Source organism: Trachurus japonicus, unplaced genomic scaffold, assembly GCF_045865225.1.
Source record: "Trachurus japonicus isolate A0001 unplaced genomic scaffold, Traja_1.0 AP030075.1".
Classification (NCBI taxonomy): domain Eukaryota; kingdom Metazoa; phylum Chordata; class Actinopteri; order Carangiformes; family Carangidae; genus Trachurus; species Trachurus japonicus.
Window position 1 is genome coordinate 1 of NW_028220208.1, and position 21,404 is coordinate 21,404.

A 21,404-nucleotide genomic window follows, 5' to 3' on the forward strand; every position below is an offset into this window, starting at 1 on the left:
CAGTACATACAGATTACGTGTGTGTCTGTACGTGTCCATATTTGTCCGTCAGGAGTGAACAACAGTCTCATCTTGTAGCTTGACATGTCACAAAGTCACAGAATGGTCCAATCGACAGAGAGCAGAAGTCCAGTGTACTGATTATTTGTTGGGATGGTGTGAGAGCCCTTTTATGACATTTTTCTTTTATTCATCCATCTCCTCTGCAGCCTTCGCCGCGTTTAACTTCGTGTTTTAGAGACAGAAACAGTTTAAAGTGTTTTACAGTCTGAGGCCGAGTCGTCGTGTTCTCACCGTGTCTCACCGTGTTTCTCTGCCCCCCCCCCCACCAGGTGGCAGAGAGGGGCTCCTCCCCCGACCGCCACCGTCCCTGGAGCATCACCAGAGTCAAGCTGCCGTGTTGGCGGCAGCGGCTGCAGCTGCAGCAGGACTCCCCATACAGGTGAGTCGGTCTGAACTGAACTATTGATCAATCAATCAACTTTATTTATATAGCACATATAAAACACCACAGGGGAAGCCAAAGTGCTTTACATTGGGACATAAAAAGATTAAGGTAAAAGACATAAACACAAAGTCCATGACCATGAGCAGCAGCACAACGGGTCAATAACTAAATAACTAACAAACTTAAATTCAGTTCATATTTTTACTCTCTCTTTTCAAACATGTTTACAGCTTTGCCCGGCAACACGTTGTTATTTACTTTATACATTACATTACCTGTGCAGTCTTGTAGTCCACTAAATCCTGGTTAGGTGACCCTCACCCTTAATGTTACAACTGAACCAGTAGCGTGTTGTCTGTACTGGGACCTTGTGATGACTCGTAAGGCTCTGTTTTATAAAATAAAGACTGAGTTCATGAGTCTTAGATGCATTTCCCAGCTCTCCAGGCGGTATGTGATAATAATAACTTTATTAATTTATTTAGATGTATGGATGTCGATAAATGAGCAGAACAAGATGATTCCTGCTTGTTCAACAGCTCTCTGGTGTTGCTATCGACCACGTCGTGTTTTCATGTCGTTCCAGGTTCAACAGAGCGTCCACAACTCGTTCTACAACACGACGTCGTTCGACCCCACGTACGCGGCGCTGAAGGGCATCACCAGTGCGAAGGGCGCGGACGGCGTGATCTACGGCGCCCTGGCCAGCCAGGTGTACGGCACCGTGGCCGACCAGGTGTACAACGACCTGGCCACGCACACGACGGCCGCCACCGTCAGCGTGGCCCCGGAGGAGGTGGAGCCGCCCAGCGGGCCCGACCCCACCACGCTGTTCGAGGCCGCGAGGGCCAAGTTCTTCCAGGAAGGACAGAAGGTTCGTATGAGTCAACACGTCTCAACGTCTTCTCAGCAGGGGTGCAGATCCAATGTCGGGATTGGGGGGGGGGCACAAAAGTGATTTTTATTTTTTTTGCCCGTATGCAGCTCATACCATGCGACCATAAATCACAACTTGGTAGAGGCTCGGCATATCATTCATAAAGTACTGCACAGGGAATTATTTATTGTGCTTACCTTTCTTCTTGTCCTAAACAGCCAACAGCGCGTATCACTAGTAAATTATAATTTTAAGGGTCTCAGACATGTAATATCTGCTCACGTTCTTATCTCTCGCCTCCCACCGACCCTCCCAGATCCCCAGTTCTTCTCCCCATCTTCCTTTTCTCCCAGTGTATGGGACTACTCTATGCATGAATAAGTGATATGGATGAAAATCAAAATATGAAGCCTTAAGATTGAGGGGGTTGTTTCTTTAAAGCCTGCTGATGTCATCAGCGTCTGAGTAAGAAACTACCCGTTCATTTGCATCGAAGGAGACTAGAGACCAGAGACCAGAGATGGGATGTGGAGTCAGAAATACATTTGTCAAACATTATGTTACACCATTTCTTTTTAGATGTGAATCTAAAATGTGAAGAATGTGAAGTCTGAGAATACATTTGTTAAGTTTTGAATAATTTAGGGTATTTTTATTGGGGGGGACTATTCATGTTTTTCAGAAATTGGGGGGGGGGGGGGGCATGACCCCCCCGTCCTCCCCGTCCTCCCCAGGATCTGCACCCATGCTTCTCAGTGTTTGTGTTTGTGTTTGTGTTGCTAACGGTGTTGTGTTGTTGCTACAGGTCCTGGCCGAGCAGCAGCAGGGCCGTAAGGCGGCTGTGTGTTGTTAACGGTGTTGTGTTGTTTGTGTTGTTAACGGTGTTGTTGTGTTGTGTTGTTGTGTTGCTACAGGTCCTGGCCGAGCAGCAGCAGGGCCGTAAGGCGGCGGCCGGCTCGGAGAACGAGCGCGACCGCTCTCCGATCCGAGGGAACCGAGCGCCGCTGCTGCCCGACCCCGTCCCCGGCTCCTTCGCTCAGGTCCGACCCAAACGCCGCGCGCTGCTGCCCACGCCGCCCGGAGCCCCGGAGGAACCGGCCGCCGCCACGGCAACCACCACACCTGAAGGGTCAGATCCTGTTGCTAGGTACACTTTAACACAGAGTAGTGTAGGGCAGATTATGGGATGGAGGAAGATAGACACATAAACACCATTTTATTCCTCCCTCCACTTTAACACTTGACTGTTACATAACAACAACAGTCACAGTTCATTCACCACAGCACTGAAAAACATCCACTTGTCCTGTTTTATTTACATATAGATTATAGATATAGATTATATATTATATATTATATATATTACATATTATATATTATAGATTATAGATTATATATTATAGCAAGAATTGTTCACTTGGTGATAGAAGCATGAGATTTGGTACAGATACAGGAAAAGGCGCCTGCCACTCAAAATATTCAATATGGAGGCTGTTTTTCAAGATGGCTTCCAGGTGTTGTACCAACATGTCTGATGTCAACATGTAATTATCAAATTCAGTTAATTTGGGTCTAAAGTATTTATGGGTCTCACATTTCATCATTATCAGCTCCTCCAACTACTGAGTTCTGCTCTGACAAGAAAACTAAAAGGTCTGTAGGAACTGTGACCGTATGAGGTGGAGACCCAGAGTGCCAGGAAAAAATATGATCTTTAATGGGGCTGTTCCTCTCTAAGACGAGGCGGGGTGAACTTCAAGGTCTGATCCCGGTCCGGGGTAGTTCCTCCTCCTCTAGGTGTGCTCTCCTCCCTTGGCCTACGAAACACAGAGGTCACAGGTCAGTTCACAGGTAAGTTCATCACGGGGAGAAAAGTGGCGTGTCCATACTCACCGCCCGACGGCGCCGGTCCCGAGGGAAAGAGTGAGCCGCTCTGAGGCTCTTTGTAGCCCCGGGCCGGCTGTGCTATCAGCCACAGGTGAAAACCATTTGTGTTGGTGCAGCACACTGATTGGCTCATACCGGCCCTGAATGAGTCGGCCCGGCGCGCTCGTCGTTATCCCGGGTGCTGGCGTTCCAGCCGCCGTCCTGTCGGCTCGCTCCTCGCCGGCACCGGGCTGCACCTGAGGGTGATCACCCCTAAGCTCCTCCCGGGCTGCACCTGAGAATGATCGCCCCTAAGCGGGCTGCACCTGAGGGTGAACGCCCCTAAGCGGGCTGCACCTGAGGGTGATCGCCCCTAAGCGGGCTGCACCTGAGGGTGAACACCCCTAAGCTCCTCCCAGGCTGCACCTGAGGGTGAACACCCCTAAGCTCCTCCCAGGCTGGACCTGAGGGTGAACACCCCTAAGCTCCTCCCAGGCTGCACCTGAGGGTGATCGCCCCTAAGCTCCTCCCAGGCTGCACCTGAGGGTGATCACCCCTAAGCTCCTCCCAGGCTGCACCTGAGGGTGAACACCCCTAAGCGGGCTGCACCTGAGGGTGAACACCCCTAAGCTCCTCCCAGGCTGCACCTGAGGGTGAACACCCCTAAGCGGGCTGCACCTGAGGGTGATCCCCCCTAAGCGGGCTGCACCTGAGGGTGAACACCCCTAAGCTCCTCCCGGGCTGCACCTGAGGGTGATCACCCCTAAGCGGGCTGCACCTGAGGGTGAACGCCCCTAAGCGGGCTGCACCTGAGGGTGATCGCCCCTAAGCGGGCTGCACCTGAGGGTGAACACCCCTAAGCTCCTCCCAGGCTGCACCTGAGGGTGAACACCCCTAAGCTCCTCCCAGGCTGCACCTGAGGGTGAACACCCCTAAGCGGGCTGCACCTGAGGGTGATCACCCCTAAGCTCCTCCCGGGCTGCACCTGAGAATGATCGCCCCTAAGCGGGCTGCACCTGAGGGTGAACGCCCCTAAGCTCCTCCCGAGCTGCACCTGAGGGTGAACACCCCTAAGCAGGCTGCACCTGAGGGTGAACACCCCTAAGCAGGCTGCACCTGAGGGTGAACACCCCTAAGCAGGCTGCACCTGAGGGTGATCACCCCTAGGTGGGCTGCACCTGAGGGTGATCGCCCCTAAGCGGGCTGCACCTGCGGGTGATCACCCCTAAGCTCCTCCCGGGCTGCACCTGAGGGTGATCGCCCCTAAGCTCCTCCCGGGCTGCACCTGAGGGTGATCGCCCCTAAGCTCCTCCCGGGCTGCACCTGAGGGTGATCACCCCTAAGCTCCTCCCGGGCTGCACCTGAGGGTGATCACCCCTAAGCTCCTCCCGGGCTGCACCTGAGGGTGAACACCCCTAAGCTCCTCCCGGGCTGCACCTGAGGGTGAACGCCCCTAAGCGGGCTGCACCTGAGGGTGATCGCCCCTAAGCGGGCTGCACCTGCGGGTGATCACCCCTAAGCTCCTCCCGGGCTGCACCTGAGGGTGATCGCCCCTAAGCTCCTCCCGGGCTGCACCTGAGGGTGATCGCCCCTAAGCTCCTCCCGGGCTGCACCTGAGGGTGATCACCCCTAAGCTCCTCCCGGGCTGCACCTGAGGGTGATCACCCCTAAGCTCCTCCCAGGCTGCACCTGAGGGTGAACACCCCTAAGCTCCTCCCGGGCTGCACCTGAGGGTGATCACCCCTAAGCTCACCGCCGGACCGGAGCTTCTGACTCCTCTTCAGACATCCTTGACGTGGCGTCGGTGGTAGAATAGCTTTCCCCGGCCGGTGTTCAACCCTGAACCTGTAACTCTGCAGCTCCAAGAACCACCTGGTTCTTCTCCCTGTTTGTTCCTCTTCAGTCGTGGTCAGTCACCAACAGGAAGTCCGGCCCCATAGGTAGAACCGCAGGTGTTGCACGGCCCATCTGATGGCGAAGCATTCTTTTTCGACTGCAGCGTAGTTGCGTGTTCCTCTCCATCTACCACCTGTGCCAGCCCACTGAGCCCAGCTCCTCCAGGTTAGGTGTCAACGTCATCTTCGACATTAGCTTGGTGAGCACATCTCATGGCGCCCACGGAGCCGCCGCCTCTTTAGCAAACTTCCCACATAACTCTTGGACAACTTTTTGTAGCTCAGTTTTGTCACCTAGCTGGACCTGCTGGGTGTACAGAGACACTCCACAGAATCCAAAACCCACAAAACCTGTGTTATTCCAACTAGTGTCATGGCGGCCATCTTCAACACATTTCATATAACTGTTATAACAAATAACACTGATAATGATGAAATGTGACACCCATAAAATACTTATAAGACCAAAATGAATTGATTTTGATAATGAAGTGCTGATATCAGACATTGGTACAATACCTGGAAGCCATCTTTAAAAATGGCCTCCATATTGAATATCTTGAGTGACCAGCGCCTTTTTGCCATTAATCTGCTGCAACGTGTGTTTCACATGATATTTACTTTGTTTTATTTTCTCTGCCCCCCCCCTCCCCCCCCCCAGGTCTTACACAGAGTACTACCAGCAAATGCACCAATACCAACAGCAGTATCAGCAGTACCAACAGCAGTACCAGTACCTGCAGTACGCCTACACCAACCCCCCCCCTCCCCCCCCTCCACCACAGGATCCGGCCTCCAACAACACAAACCCCGCCCCCCCGGGGACGTACTCCGCCCCCCCACCGGGGGCGTACGCCGCCACGCCCGGGGGCTACGCGCCGCCACCGGGGACGTACGGCGCCGCGGGAGGAGGCTACGACGCCGCTTCGTCCGGCGGCTACGACGCTTCGTCCGGGAACTACGACGCCTCGGCGGCGGCGGGAAGATACGACGCCTCGGCGGGAAGCTATGACGCGTCCGGAGGTTACGGAGCGTATGATTCATCGGGCGCTTACGCCGCCGCAGCAGCAGCAGCAGCGGCCGCGGGGGGAAGAAGCTACTCCACATCCACACCGTATGAGCAGACACACGGGCAACCACTGCCCCACCGCAATGATTACCCTTACCACACGCCAGAGCCCCCTTACCGATAGGCCACACACTCCTTCCACTGCAGATGTGTGTGTGTGTGTGTGTGTGAGAGTGTGTGTGTGTGCGTGTGTGTACGGGTGCATGTATGTGCGTTTACATGAGGGACAGTTTAACGTGGAATCAGAGAGGGAACAAGGCTGTAACCGGAACGTGGAGCGTCTTTCTTTCTATCTGTTGAATGTTAAAGAAGCTGAAACGTCTCATCAGACAGAGAAGCTTTTTATTTGGCCTCGTCTGCTCCACATTAACAAACAAAAAAAAAGAGAAGAAATTTCTGGTGATTTTGCATCGTAAAAATGTTTAATGCAACAGTTATGACACTAAATTTATATCATCACATTTTAGAGTGGCAGAATGAAATCAATGAGCTGAGAAAAGGGTTCAGCCTTTGTGGAGAATGGAGCAGGCGGAGATGTTTGGCCCTCAGTGTTGGTCCAGATGTTGAACAGCAGATGTTGAGTTCCAGATGTTGAGGTCCAGATGCTGTTGCCTTGTGACTGAAGGGAATGAGAGAGAGAATGTGTTTGAATCGACCAGATTGTGTCAGTGAGGACGTTTCAGGTCTTTAAAGCTGATGAAGCACTTCACTCTTCAGCCGTGTTGTGTAATTTATTTTTTTGACTCTTTCAGCTTTTGGGTTGTCGGTTGATCGGATCACGTTGCGGCCGCTCGGCGCTGTCAGAAAGTCGTTTTGAAAAGAGGTTTTTCTGGAGCCTGAGTGAAGAATTCCTCCATATTCAATCTCTAATTCCCACAGACCGTTGTGTTGGGTCTGCAGAGTTAGTTTGGCGTATGACAGGTATTATTAGACTGCGCATGCTTGAAGTTTTATAGTTGAAGAAAACTTTTGACATGACTTTGATAAGAACAGGGTAAAACAACACTGAGTGGATATTTTCAGTAGTTAAATTGTAAAGAATGTTTTTTCTCTTGGAGCAGTTCTTGCCATAATTCTCCTTCTTTGTTCTTTCTTGCCCGGCTCCTCTGAGGAGTTAAATTTGTCCTGTCAGAGGTTTTGGTCCAAGGTCAGTCTTTGCTTCTCAAACACAAGAACAACAATCAAAGCAATTTTGTCGTTTGTTCATTTATTTCTGTTAAATTCCAGTTTGTGTTGGATTGCTTTTAGATCGAAGTGCGGCGTCTGATTGTTAAAGATGGAAACCAGGAAGCAGAGTCGTGTTTTTGTTGGTTTTGTCTGAACATGTTCGAATTTATAAGAAAAAGCAGCTTCATTTGGGTTAAAGATGTTAAAGGAATGTGACCTTTACCAAGACTGAAATCTCCTTTTACTCAAATTTTGAACAGTTTTTTTTTCTGTCACTAGAGTCTGGTTGGTTTCAGCAGCTGCTTCAGCTCACGGTGGAAACCACTTTGACTGAAATTTGAGTAAATTTTTCATAGTATAAGATTCTGTTAATGTTTGAGACTTTATTTTGAACAAAAACAAAGTAATGTCAACCAACATTTGTCAAAGATACAGACTGTTAATATGAGGAAGTGAGTGTTTCTTCATGAACAGCTGAAGGTGAAGCCGCCGAGCTGTTGGCGTGTAGCTCGTGTTTAAGGCGTATGAAGTGCTGCAGAAACAGGCTGAAGTGCAGATTGTAGGACGTGTGTGTCTTTCTTTTCTAAATGCGTTGCAGTGGCATCTTCCCGACGGAGCGTAGCTGTAGGGTTACTGGTGGTTTGGCTGAGTGGACGTGAGGTGAACATGAAGGTTGTTTTGGATTTTGTAAAAGCCGCTGATCTTTATTTTTCCGAGCAGCAGTGGTGACATTTTGCTTTTCCCTTTTCTTTCAACACACGGCTACGATCACTGGCTCTGATCCATACGACACCTAGACAGCTGGTCGACTCCACATGTAGTAACTCGGTTCATTGCCTTTTTTACTCAGACACAGATGAAACACAGATGACACTAGTGCACCTGTTTCATGACTTACAGTAGTTGTTCCTTTGTGATTGTTCCACACACAAACTCATCCTATTTTTCTTCTTATCTGCCACCTGAATTGAATTGGTAGTGCTGCAGGTTTTTAATTGACACATAGTCTCTCTACTTTCCACATTTCTCCACCTTCTCCATGTGATCTGTTAGTTGCATGCCTTGTTGTTGCTGCTGCTCCAGCCACCTTCTTCCTCTTGCTGATTATTGCAGCGTGAGTTGGAGGCAGCCGCACTGAGCCCTTTGCCCGGGACGCACGCCACACGCAGCTGTAGCGTGCCGTGGGACGGGGAAAACAGCAGCGTTAGGCCTGAAACTGCTGTGGACGATGGGGTGGCCCCCCACTAAGGTAAACACTCAGACCACACACTCCTGCCCCCCCCCGAAAACACGCATCTACAAACACAAACACACAAACACAAACACACGTATGTGGCCATACTTCTGATCCTGATCTCAGATTTTTGGGGAAACGGCTCTCTCCTACTTTTTAATGGGAGATGACCGGTTTTCCTGTTGCTTTTTCACCCTCCCAACCCCCCCCCCCCCCAAGTACACTCTGCTCATACATTCCAGCCCCGACACACCGACACACCGACTGCTCGCCATCTTTTGAGGACGTGTAAACCATCCTTTAGTGTAAAAGTGAGACGGTTTGTTGGTAGTCGACCCGTATCTAACTCACCAGTACGAGGCCACGTGGACATCTAGGTAGGATGCCTTCTCTTAGTTTTGTTAATGTTGGGGATAAGTGCCTTGCTTAAGAGCACATCGATAGGCCCTCCATTTCAGAGTTGAAAAACCTGGCTCAGGATCGGTTGCTGGTTCAACGCTCGACTCGACTCCCCCCTCGACCCCCCAAAACAACGATTTTTGATGCCACATTCAACTTGTATGAATGACATTGAACACAAATATTATCATTTTGTTTTAAATTGCATTTTGTTCTATGTTCTCTTTGAAATGTTTAATTATCAATAAATGAATTTCAACTGAACTTTAGCTTTTTTTCTTTTTTTTCTGTGTGAATAATTAAAGACAATTAAACAACCGTCACCACTCATTCTAACATTTCTGTGAAGGAAGCGAAGCATCAAGGAATGAATAGAGCTCAGCATCAGATGACATTTTATTCCATTTTCTTCCAAAAACATCAACCTATGCTTTTCAAATAAAAACCAGTAATTTGATAACAATCCAAACCTGTTGATATTTCAATCACTTTGATATACAAAAAAACCAAATGTGAAACCTCCCTCCCTGCTAACAAGACTTCTGCTAAGTTTTGTAGCCTCAGCAACGATGAAGTTTACAGATGGACACTAGAGATGATGAGTGGAGGATACAGTATACACAGTAGTGAGTATACAGTATACACAGTAGTGAGTATACCGAGGTATTATGGTGAGTAGACCTACAGAATGTATTTCAATGGACAAAGGGTGGAGCATGAAACTGCATAGACATTCACCGGCGTTCACTGACTTCTCAACATGAAAATGCAGTTTCTGCTCTGGTCACATGCACATCTGGTTTGCAGCTGCCAGATAAGTCCATGAAGTAGCTTCAGTGATGAATACAGAGGTTTTTCTATTTAGTGAGGATCCCTGTTGAATATTTGCAGACACTTGAGTTAGTAGATGGCGATGTCTTAAGTTGGGAGTCTTCCATTATGAAAAGCACAAGACTACAAACAACTCGTAAGTACCTTGACTCATGTTCACCTCCTGTTCATTCTGTTGTTGTAACGTTAGAGAGCAGCACTCTCAACGATTTGTGTACAAAGTATTGAGAGTGCTGACTTTTTGTGTTGATACTTTGAAAAAATATGTTAAAGGACTTCTCTTCTGTGGCTAGATGAACTGAATATTAGAGATCATCGTGTTCTATAATAAGTTAATCTATTGAATCAGCTCTTCCCAATCTGCTAATACTAAATCCCACCCCAGATTAAATATTATCATTAGTTTGCCTGTAAGTGGTTTTGTTGCCTCTTACATTGATTAAGCAGGATAAAGGAAACATAACCAAAGGTATATTTTTGATAATTAAATGGCTATAAAATATATATTAGTGTACATAGACATGACAGATAGAAATCTGCACTCATTCTGGGTGGAAACAATATATAGCTGATCTCAATACTTCCTCTTCAGGTTTGTACACATTCTGGCCTGGTTTGTTGAAACGGTCTCAAAATAAAGATGAAGCTTCTAATGAATCAAAACCTGGTTTCAGTAAAACCAGTTCTGTGCTTTAAAGAACGACTGGGAACTAGTAAGTCCAGTTGATGGCAACAGACAAGACAAGACTCGGCAAACACATTTAAAAGCACCACACCATGTGGACCAGACCAAACACATATTACAGTACTTTGACTTCCAATCACGATCTCCCATGATGCTGCTGGCATAGTATGAAAAAGGAGCGAGCATTCAAACACATGTATTGAAAATAGCAACGCTTTAATAAAGAGCGATTTTACAAGACTGCAATGTCTAGCTAGCTAGGTGATCACTGGCATTGACATCCATGGTGTTTTACAAAGACGTCGTTATGGTAACTGGGTTTGAAGTTTGATGGGTTAGTTTGCAAGTTGCGCCTCTGCATGCGAGGCGGCCTTCAAACAGTTCCACACCCTTCATTGTAAAACAACTGATTATGAATGTCAATGAACGTTCATGTCAAGAGGTAAGTAAAAAATCTCATGGAGAAATTTCCTTAACGTTTTCCAAACACACCGGTAAGTGAGAGTTCACACAATGGTCATGCTTTTACCGGGCACACAAGCCAATAAAAAGACGACACTTAATCATGCAAAAAAAGACAGTTTCTTTGTCTCTAAAAAATAAAAGAAAACAATCCTTTTGAGTTCTGATATCATCCATCCGTTATGACCTTGAATAAGAAGAAGCTGCGCTTTGATGATGACTTTGGTGCAAAAAAATGTTCCTGTTTCGAAGAGGACAGACCCTGTCCTGTCCACTCCCTTGATGAAGACACTCTTGGTATAGACCAGTTGTGATAGTTTACCCCTGACACCCCCCACCCCATCCCAAAACCCCACCCCCTTCCTCCTCAAGATGGACACAAACATCACAGACATCAACCCCCCCACCCCCTCCCATCCCTGGATGAAGACATCTTCAAAAACACAACCATTCAAACACAGATACAGCAATAAATTGTCCCACGTACAGTAACGTAACGTCATCCAATGGGGCTTCAACCACTTTACAGAGAGCTTTACGTCTAGAAACACATGAACGGCATTACCTATATACAGAGGACACAGTAACAGTCAGAGGTTGGCCCGGGGCCGATCCAGCTGCGTCGTGGGAATGAAGCGCACAATGAAAAGAGAATTCAGCTCGACGAAGAAAAGACAAACCACTGGAACTAGGTCAAACGGGCGAGAGTGGAACGACAACTTTCCAAAGGAGATATACCCAAACGTCAGCTGGAGAACATCTGTCTGCTCGGTGAAGTCGCTCCGCTGGCCGTGGAGTCGTCGTCGCTGCAGATACAGAGCTGGTGGTCCAATCAGAACCACGGTCCAATCAGAACCACGGTCCAATCAGAACCACGGTCCAGCTGTCTGCAGAGCTTCACCTCACACTCACTCTCAGATTGCAGATTGCAGATTGCAGGTCGGGCTTTTTGCAAACGAGTGATCCTAGAGCCACCTTAAGTTGATGTTGCATTGTACAGACTGACACACCGTCACAATAACACTCACTGCTAAGTTAGTACACACTACCGGCTCGCTAGAGACCTTTCATCTCTAACCGAGGAACATGACCCTGTTTATCTCTATGGGAAGGCATGTGCACACAAACACACGTACACTACATGTACATAGAACAGACACAATCAATAGAAAACGGCTTCATCCCCAATCGATTATTGCCCCTTTCAACTGTACATCCCAGCAAAGATTTTAGGTTTTTGTGCAGCAGAGCATTGTCCCCTCTCAGGAGGCTTGTGCTATACATACATAGGTGCATATATATATACATGTGTATATATATAGATATATATATATATATGTATATATATACACATATATATAGTCTGTTTGTGGGTCTAAGTTGGTTCTGCAAGGAAAGCCACATTAACTTTCCAACAGTCTGGTGTTCCTTTGACCTTTAGCTTCCCTGACCACAAATGTTAACACTACATGAACAAACCTATCACTCTGTCAGCGATGTCTTGTATTCCGTCAAGTGGAAGTGAGACATCTTCTGTGGTAATGACCCTTATTTAGGACTCACAAGAGACTCGTTTTGGACAGGACAGATGCTCAGAACAGGGAGGACATCAGTTCGACCAATGGGAGTTTGACCGTTTCTGATTGGCAAGAGTGAGAATCGCCTCCTTACTAATATCCAGTCGCATCTTTATCGGACTCTCAGTGCATTTTTCACTACTTTTAGAGCAGTACCAGTATAAAAGAACAAGTTAAAAAGGACCAAAAGAATGTGATGTGGACACGAGGTACAAGACTACAGCAGGAAACGGCTTCTAAACGGCTACAGACAGGGACGGGGTTGCATGATATTGCACAGCTGAAGAGGAGGAAACAAATAGAGTGTGTTACAGCACATCCCCAAGTAGCAAAGTTAGTGTAAGAGGTTTGTTTACATCCAAATGCAACGCCCGGGTTGTGGCTCAGTGCTTTCATCAGTTAGTTCCAGTGCAGTAACACAATGGTACCTGGGAACACAGTAATGACATCAGATACCAGAGAGAAGCATACAGTACACACACACACACACACACACGAGCGTGCCCAATAATTATCATCCCATGTCAGATTCTTGAAGTGAAGTTGGCAATTCAGAACAAATCAAGTTCATAAAAAGACTGAAATGGAAATATCGACGTAGCTGAGATGTAGAAAAAAGGGAAACACGCACTCGGACGCATTCAGATCAACTCTGACATCATGTGATGGATGAAACTCAACTTGGAACCAATCTGAACGAGACGCTAAAACCTACACAGACATAAGACATACACCCTTGGCAAAGTTCACATTGAGTAAAGTGCCAGCAAACGATCCAATCAGAGAAAAGAGACGTGCGTCCACAGTTTGATTCAGTTCTGGGATGGAGGAGGGAAGTTTCTGTACAGGAGAGAAACCGGATGAGTCGGTCAGGAAGCGGCAGAAGAGCTTCTGCACTCCCACGGAGCTGTCGGTCGTCGTAGCGTCATCACAGGTCGTAGCCGCCGTCTCAACGGCCAATCAGAAGGTGAGTGGGAGCGACGTGGAGCGGCTGGCGCTCCGGCGTCACGGGTTGAAAGACAGAGAGATGAGATCAGTCACCACGTGGGGAGAGGAGAGGAGACCAGAGGGGACTTCATCTGTCCTCTGGTCCTCTCCCCTTCTGTCCTCTCTCCCCTCCCGTCCTCTCTCTGTCCTCCTCTTCCTGCTGCTGCTTCTTGCACTGGATTTGGTTCTGAATTTGTTTTCTTTGACTCTTTCTCTTCATCTCTTTCCTCTCGCCTTCTCTCTCTCAGCTTTGCTGCCATGGTTACGACATCATCCCTACATGAAGTGCATCTGCAGAGGACGGGGAGAGAATGGAGAGTCATTTAGTTCAACAAAACACCTCATCAAGCCATCAGGCATCTATTGACGAGCACATTACTGCAGCATCGCCAACAAGCAGCTTCTCAGTCACGTTACTGCTGCGTCGCTGAGAAGCAGCTTCTCATGGTGCAGACACACCAACTCCGGCGGCGACGGATCCCGATGCAGCTAATCGTCGAGCCACCGGCGAGTGGGCGGTTCTGTATGACGTGGTGCGGAGCATGAGTCTCGCTCTGCCGTTTCCAACATGGCGGCCGGGTCACAAACGATCTCATTTTACAGTTAAACAACACACTAAACACTAAAGTCTGTTTCTGAAAACATTTGAGGCGGGATGTGTAGAGCAGCAACAGAATCTTGATTCATATCTGATCAACACGGCCTAGTTTGATAGTTTGAACAGAGTTTCTGGAGCCGGCTGCATCCGTCAGACCGACCCAATTTGCATAAAGTAGAAGTGGAGTCGTGATTATGGAAATTCACATATGGTGACTGGACCGTCAACTGGACGTGTCGGGTCCATGATGCACCGTGCGGCCGCAGCTGCTGCTCTGCAGAGACAATGAATGGGATCCGTCGACTTGACGTGCGTCTGCACCATCAGTCACATTACTGCTGCACGGCCGAGAAGCAGCTTCTCAGTCAGCAATTATATTACTCTGTTATTTATGTTTGGAATAATTGGTCAAAATCCACTTGTTTACTGAGAGACTCGCTCCAACTGGTGATTACTGACAGGAAAAAAACACTCTCCTTTTTCCACACTAGCTGCTCAATTTCAAAATTGTCTGACATGATTGACGCTGCTTCTGGAACGCTCTTTAAGAATCAGTAATTCTGAATATCAGAGAATCAATCATCAATTATTCCAGGGGACGCACAGATGTGATGTATAGATGCAAAACCGTGGTATTTTATACTACTGTACTTTCTGGACTAACCCTCATGTTACATCATGAAAACCTGACGCTTAGATTCAAGTGCGGCCTATATATGTATTTTCTTTTAACATTTAACTGGTGCAGCTGATACTCATGTGGCTCTATAGTCCAGAAAGTACGGTAGTTAAGGAAGGGCAACACACCTTTCATCTTCAGATTGAAAGAATTGCTTTAGTTTAATTTGTTTCTTTCTTCTGCGTCTTGTTTGTTTCTGCTTTAGCTAATATCAGCTAATAACTGGAAAAAGCTCCTATCGTTTTACATCAAAGCCTGACAGTCTGTCTTTAGAAACCTTAGAGTTTATCACTGAGCAGAATGTCAAACTGGTCCTGAAAGCTACATACGACAGAATTCAGTCAGGTTTCACTTGGCCGTATTCTCCAAAATGTAAAACTAGTCGTGTATATGTGTGCGTGTGTGTGTGTGTGTGTGTGTGTGTTACCTGTGTGCCCGGCATGGGGCCGAAGGGGTTTGTGGGTCTGAGGACCGGCTGGTTGTACATGACGGGCTGAGGTGGCATCATGGGAACTCCCCCCATCTGATGACTCATCTGGGGGGGGAGCTGCAGAGGGGTCAGAGGTCAGAGGTCAATGAGGGGGGGTTATAGTGTGGCCTTAGACAGTTGCCAACAGAGTATTAATGAATGAATTGTGAGTGTGACTGCTGTTCTTTACCATTCCGTACACAGGCACTTGCGGTGTCGTCATAGGAAAAGCCACTGGAGCTGGAGCCTGAACACAACACAACACAACACAACACATCTATAGACTCTATAAACTCAACACAACAGCTTCTATAGACTCTATAGACTCTGTTTTTACCCACAGACTAGTAACACATCCTGATGCTGTCGCCTCATGTCTGATACAGATTCCCAACAAATGGAGACAGAAATACACAAAATCCTAATCCTTGAACTTTAAAGGAGATGTAATATTCTGTCTCTTCTCCACAGATTAAACCAGATTAAACCAGTCCCCAGGTTCTTAAAGTCGTGTCTGTTCTGCTTCGGTCCAAATCCTCCAAGGATCAAACATCACAGCTCTCTGGTTTCAGTGTCACTGTCCCTTTAAATGCTAATGAGCCACCAGGCCCCGCCCCCTCTACAGGAACCTTAGATCACTGTAAAAGAGAGTAGTGACAGCATCGGTCCAATGGCAGCGCCTCCTGGTGGAGGAATATGGGTTTTACAAAAGAACTGACATCTCTGCATTGTTGGTGAATGAGCAGTGTGGTGTTTTCAATCATTTAAGGACATTTATAGATCACCCACGTTAATAGCATCATTGAGGATCCTTTACAGATAAACATTAACACTTAAAAAAAGTCAGTAAAAAAAACAACAACAAAAAAAAAGGTTGTCTACATGAATGTTTCAATCTACATTTTATAATAAACAAATTCTAAGTATAATCTGATATGACCAAGACACCTAAAAACAAAAACACGGCCGTTTTCATCAATTTACCAGCCAGTGGGCAACACACATACATTGGAGTGAATGGGTTTTCTGGACACTTTTGCAATACCCATATCCTGCCACTAGGGGGCAAAACCCTTAAACCCTTAAACCCTTAAACCCTTAAACCCTTAAACCCTTACCACGGGAGTCCATGGTGGTGTCCTTACTCTCTTCTACAGTGCTCTACCTGGACTCACAGGTAGGGGCGGGGTTATGCTAATTAGAAACCTAATGACATCATAGTCAGACAGCTGAGGGAACAGCTGGTGAAACCAGATGAGCCTGAACATCTCTGAGTTACTGGTCAGGTCTCACATTCTGGAGCTGAAGACAACCAGCAGATAAATGTCAAAGAGCCTCAGACCGTGATGTTTATGTAATAATACGTCTCCTTTAACTCGAACCACCAGCGACTAAACACCGATCCCAAGACGGTTCAACATGCAAAGTAGTTGAAGACGAAGGTGCAGAGAGAAGAGATGGTGGAACAAAGTAAAGGTGCACGGTGAAAACAGATGCAGAGAGAAGAGACGGTGGAACAAAGTAAAGGTGCACGGTGAAAACAGGTGCAGAGAGAAGAGGCGGTGGAGCCGAGTACTCACATAGCCGGTATAGATCATCCCGTTCTGTGGAGAGTTAGAGGAAAGGAAGAGAGGAAGAACTAGTCTTTAATTCATGTCTGCATGCAACAGTGAAAACCTGCACATGCTCACTCACTTCTACTCTCTATTCAAGCCGTGCAAACAGCTTTCTGAGCCGTTTGCTCAGTAAAGGAGTGGTTTGAGTCGAGGGTTAGGGTCAGTCAGTTGAAAATTAAAAGATGAAACCAGATTGAACAGAAGAGACGTGAAGATAATTAGAGCGAAGCACCGAAGGACAGAGGCTCCTTCAAACGCTCCAACTCTTCTCTTCTTCAGACGGAGAAGGAGTTTAATGCTGAGAGATTTATTATTTCTAGTTATTGACTTGACCGACTAAACCACAGAGACAGTTATTCTTCCAAACAGTTCCAGTTGTACTCACAAACCTGCCTCTCTATTCTAGAAACGGCTTTTGTTCTAAAGTTTCTATTTTGTAACTTGTCAGGAAACTAAGAAAATAAAAACATACTGATAGAAAGACGTGTTGTTTCATTACAGCTGATAATGAACCATAAGGAGGTAAAACAACCGGCTGGTTTCTCTCTCACAACATCAGAGCTATAAATAAGATAAGATAAGTTAACTGTCAGAAAATCAACTATATTAGTAATCAGCTTTTCTCTATTTTCAAAAGGATTTTATCATAGTGTCATCACATCACATCTTTTATTTTAGAAAACTGAACTCTGTTGATAACCAAAGATAAATATGGTTTTGGAGTATTGGCAAATATAAAAACTGTCTGTTTATTTAATTTAAATCCAATAATCAATGTGACAGAGGCAGTGATTAAAACCTTTATTCATCTTTCAGAGCTTCATGAGTTGGCAAATTTGTGTTTTTTTTTTAGTTTCTGTTAATATACACAATAGTTATTGACTCTGCACAACATGAGCAGCCTGTGCTCTTTAGTGTGCTTTATTATATAATTATACTCTTATTAACTCTTATTATTATATTATTATACTCTTATTAACTCTTATTTTATATATATTAAACTCTTGTTAACTCCTTCTGTACCATCTGAGGGACGGGCATCGGTGCCGGGGCCATGGGGTGAGCGGTGTGAGTCCAGTTGGAGCTGCACACGGCCTTGGACTGCCAGCTGCTTCCTGTCGGCTTCTTCTCCACCAGCTGAGTCCACTGCAGCTCCGGCCTGACGCACACACACACACACACACAACCACACACACATACACACACACGACCACACACACACACAGAGAGACACACACACACACACACAACCACGGACACGCACAACCACACACACACACACACAACCACACACACACACAGACACACACAGAGACACACACACACACAGCATTTAGTTGATTTACACACGATACAAAGACGACGGTGTTTGTTGACATCAGAACGAGTCTCTCACTTCTTGGCCGTCGTTCCTCCGAACTGCAGATCTGACGACGAGAAAAACAGAAACAAACATGAAAACAACGATCGACCACAACGATGAAACTATAAAACTATAAAAGGATAAAACGATGAAACGATAAAACGATGAAACTATAAAACGATCACAATGATAAAACGATAAAAGGATAAAACGATCACAATGATAAAACGATGAAACTATAAAACTATAAAAGGATAAAACGATCACAACGATAAAACGATGAAACTATAAAACGATCACAATGATAAAACGATAAAACTATAAAACTATAAAAGGATAAAACGATCACAACGATAAAACGATGAAACTATAAAACGATCACAATGATAAAACGATAAAAGGATAAAACGATCACAACGATAAAACGATGAAACGATGAAACGATAAAACGATAAAAGCATAAAACGATAAAACTATAAAACTATAAAAGGATAAAACGATGAAACGATAAAACGATCACAACGATAAAACGATAAAAGGATAAAACGATGAAACTATAAAACTATAAAAGGATAAAACAATGAAACGATAAAACTATAAAAGGATAAAACGATGAAACGATGAAACTATAAAACGATGAAACGATAAAATGATAGAACGATAAAAGGATAAAAGGATAAAACGATGAAACTATAAAACGATAGAACGATAAAAGGATAAAACGATGAAAGGATAAAACGAAACGATAAAACGATGAAAGGATAAAACGATGAAACGATGAAAGGATAAAACGATGAAAGGATAAAACGATAAAACGATGAAAGGATAAAACGATAAAAGGATAAAAAGATAAAACGATGAAACGATAAAAGGATAGAACGATAAAACGATAAAATTATGAAAGGATAAAAGGATGAAACGATGAAACGATAAAAGGATAAAAGGATGAAACAATAAAACGATAAAAGGATGAAAAGATAAAACGATAAAATGATAGAACGATAAAATGATGAAACGATAAAAGGATAAAAGGATAAAACGATGAAACGATAAAAGGATAAAAGGATAAAAGGATGAAACGATAAAAGGATAAAAGGATAAAAGGATGAAAAGATAAAAGGATAAAAGGATGAAACGATAAAAGGATAAAAGGATAAAAGGATGAAACGATAAAAGGATAAAAGGATGAAACGATAAAAGGATAAAAGGATAAAAGGATGAAAAGATAAAAGGATAAAAGGATGAAAAGAAGATAAACTCCTCTGAGAGGAAGTGAAGGAACTCACTTCCCACCAGGTTGGCTAACGACGAGTCCAAGTCGCTGGGCAGCATCTTCCCAGAATGCAACGGGGCTCCGGGGCCGTGGATGTGAGTGGCCTTCAGCAGCTCACCTGACAACCAGGGGTTACCATGGCAACATGAAGGATGGAGAGAGGAGGGAAGTGAGTCAAGATGGTGTGTGTGTGTGTGTGTGTGTGTGTGAAGGCCTGTCAGTAGCCCTTCAAGAATAACATTTAACAAATGATAATAATAATTTATGTAGCCTCGATGAAATGACCTGGCTCAACGTGGTCACATGGGTAACATCATCCACCAAGACGTGCCCCGACGTGCCCCGACCTGCCCCTTTATCTACTTTATCTATTTTCTTAAAACTTTATCTATTTTCTTTTATTTTACTTTTATTTGCTCTTGCTTTTAACTCTGTTTTTAGTGTTTTGTTTGTTTTTATTTTGTCTTATGCTTCTTTTTTTAATGTTTTGTCTTTATGTAAAGCACATTGAGTTGCCTTGGTATGAAATGCGCTGTAGAAATAAAGATGCCTTGCCTTGGTGTGTGTGTGTGTGTGTGTGTGTGTGTGTGTGTGTGTTGGTCTGTGTGTGTGTTGGTCTGTGTGTGTGTGTCTGTGTGTGTGTGTGTGTGTGCGTCCCACCTCCCCAGGCGTTGTTGTTGTGTTGCAGTGTGTGCGTCTGCAGCGTCTGCAGGGGGAACGACGGCTGCAGCGTGAACAACTCGCTGCTGCAGGAAGGAAACACACAAACACTTTGTTATAAACGTATAAAGTGATAACAACACGTTGTCGAGACGAGCGCACACTCACTGGTTGTTGCCGGGGGCGACGGGCGAGTTGGAGAAGAGGTCGGTGGCCCCCCCGCTGCTGGTGGCGCTGCCGGCCGACGGCGACACGTCGGGCGTCTGCAGCTCCAGAGCCTTGTGGCCGTCGTCCTGAGAGACGACAAAGATACGACAAAGATACGATCAAGATACGATCAAGATACGACAAAGATACGACAAAGATACGACAAAGATACGATCAAGATACGACAAAGATACGATCAAGATACGACAAAGATACGACAAAGATACGACGAAGATACGATGAAGATACGATCAAGATACGACAAAGATACGACAAAGATACGACAAAGATACGATCAAGATACGACAAAGATACGATCAAGATACGACAAAGATACGACAAAGATACGACAAAGATACGATCAAGATACGACAAAGATACGATCAAGATACGACAAAGATACGATCAAGATACGACAAAGATACGACAAAGATACGACGAAGATACGATGAAGATACGATGAAGATACGACAAAGATACGACAAAGATACGACAAAGATACGACAAAGATACGATCAAGATACGACAAAGATACGATCAAGATACGACAAAGATACGACCAAGATACGATCAAGAGACGACAAAGATACGATCAAGAGACGACAAAGATACGACAAAGATACGATCAAGAGACGACAAAGATACGATCAAGATACGATCAAGATACGACTCTGAGTCTCAAACACTTCAGCTCTTCATATATATATATACTGTGTATATATATACAGTATATATCTCTGAACTCTGAATATATTGAATGAAACTCTGAATACATTGAATGAAACTCTGAATATATTGAATGAAACTCTGAATATATTGAATGAAACTCTGAATATATTGAATGAAACTCTGAATATATTGAATGAAACTCTGAATATATTGAATGAAACTCTGAATATATCGAATGAAACTCTGAATAAATGGAATGAACTCTGAATATATTGAATGAAACTATGAATATATTGAATGAAACTCTGAATATATGGAATGAAACTGAATATATTGAATGAAACTCTGAATACATTGAGTTAAACTCTGAATA

The 21,404-nt window shown here is 45.4% G+C and overlaps 2 protein-coding genes across 2 annotated transcripts in view; one reads left to right on the forward strand and one right to left on the reverse strand.

Annotated features, from left to right (window-relative positions):
- Positions 1–238: 238 nt before the first annotated feature.
- LOC146960720 (uncharacterized) lies at positions 239–9,219 on the forward strand (the record flags this gene model as incomplete). Its single annotated transcript, XM_085772120.1, has 4 exons — positions 239–442; positions 1,035–1,322; positions 2,240–2,472; positions 5,748–9,219. Coding segments are annotated over 4 exons (1,257 nt in total), but the record flags the coding sequence as incomplete, so codon positions are not given.
- Positions 9,220–13,595: 4,376 nt separating this feature from the next.
- The window catches only part of LOC146960721 (phosphatidylinositol-binding clathrin assembly protein-like), a 36,128-nt gene continuing 28,319 nt past the window's right edge, over positions 13,596–21,404 (reverse strand). Inside the window, exons 11-19 of the mRNA XM_085772121.1 lie at positions 20,324–20,448; positions 20,156–20,265; positions 19,509–19,613; positions 18,256–18,286; positions 17,883–18,018; positions 16,824–16,847; positions 15,434–15,490; positions 15,202–15,321; positions 13,596–13,788 (exon numbers count right to left, since the gene is read on the reverse strand). Coding sequence (XP_085628247.1) covers positions 13,774–13,788; positions 15,202–15,321; positions 15,434–15,490; positions 16,824–16,847; positions 17,883–18,018; positions 18,256–18,286; positions 19,509–19,613; positions 20,156–20,265; positions 20,324–20,448 — 723 coding nt within the window. The 3' untranslated portion in view covers positions 13,596–13,773. The remainder of the gene's footprint in view (positions 13,789–15,201; positions 15,322–15,433; positions 15,491–16,823; positions 16,848–17,882; positions 18,019–18,255; positions 18,287–19,508; positions 19,614–20,155; positions 20,266–20,323; positions 20,449–21,404) is intronic.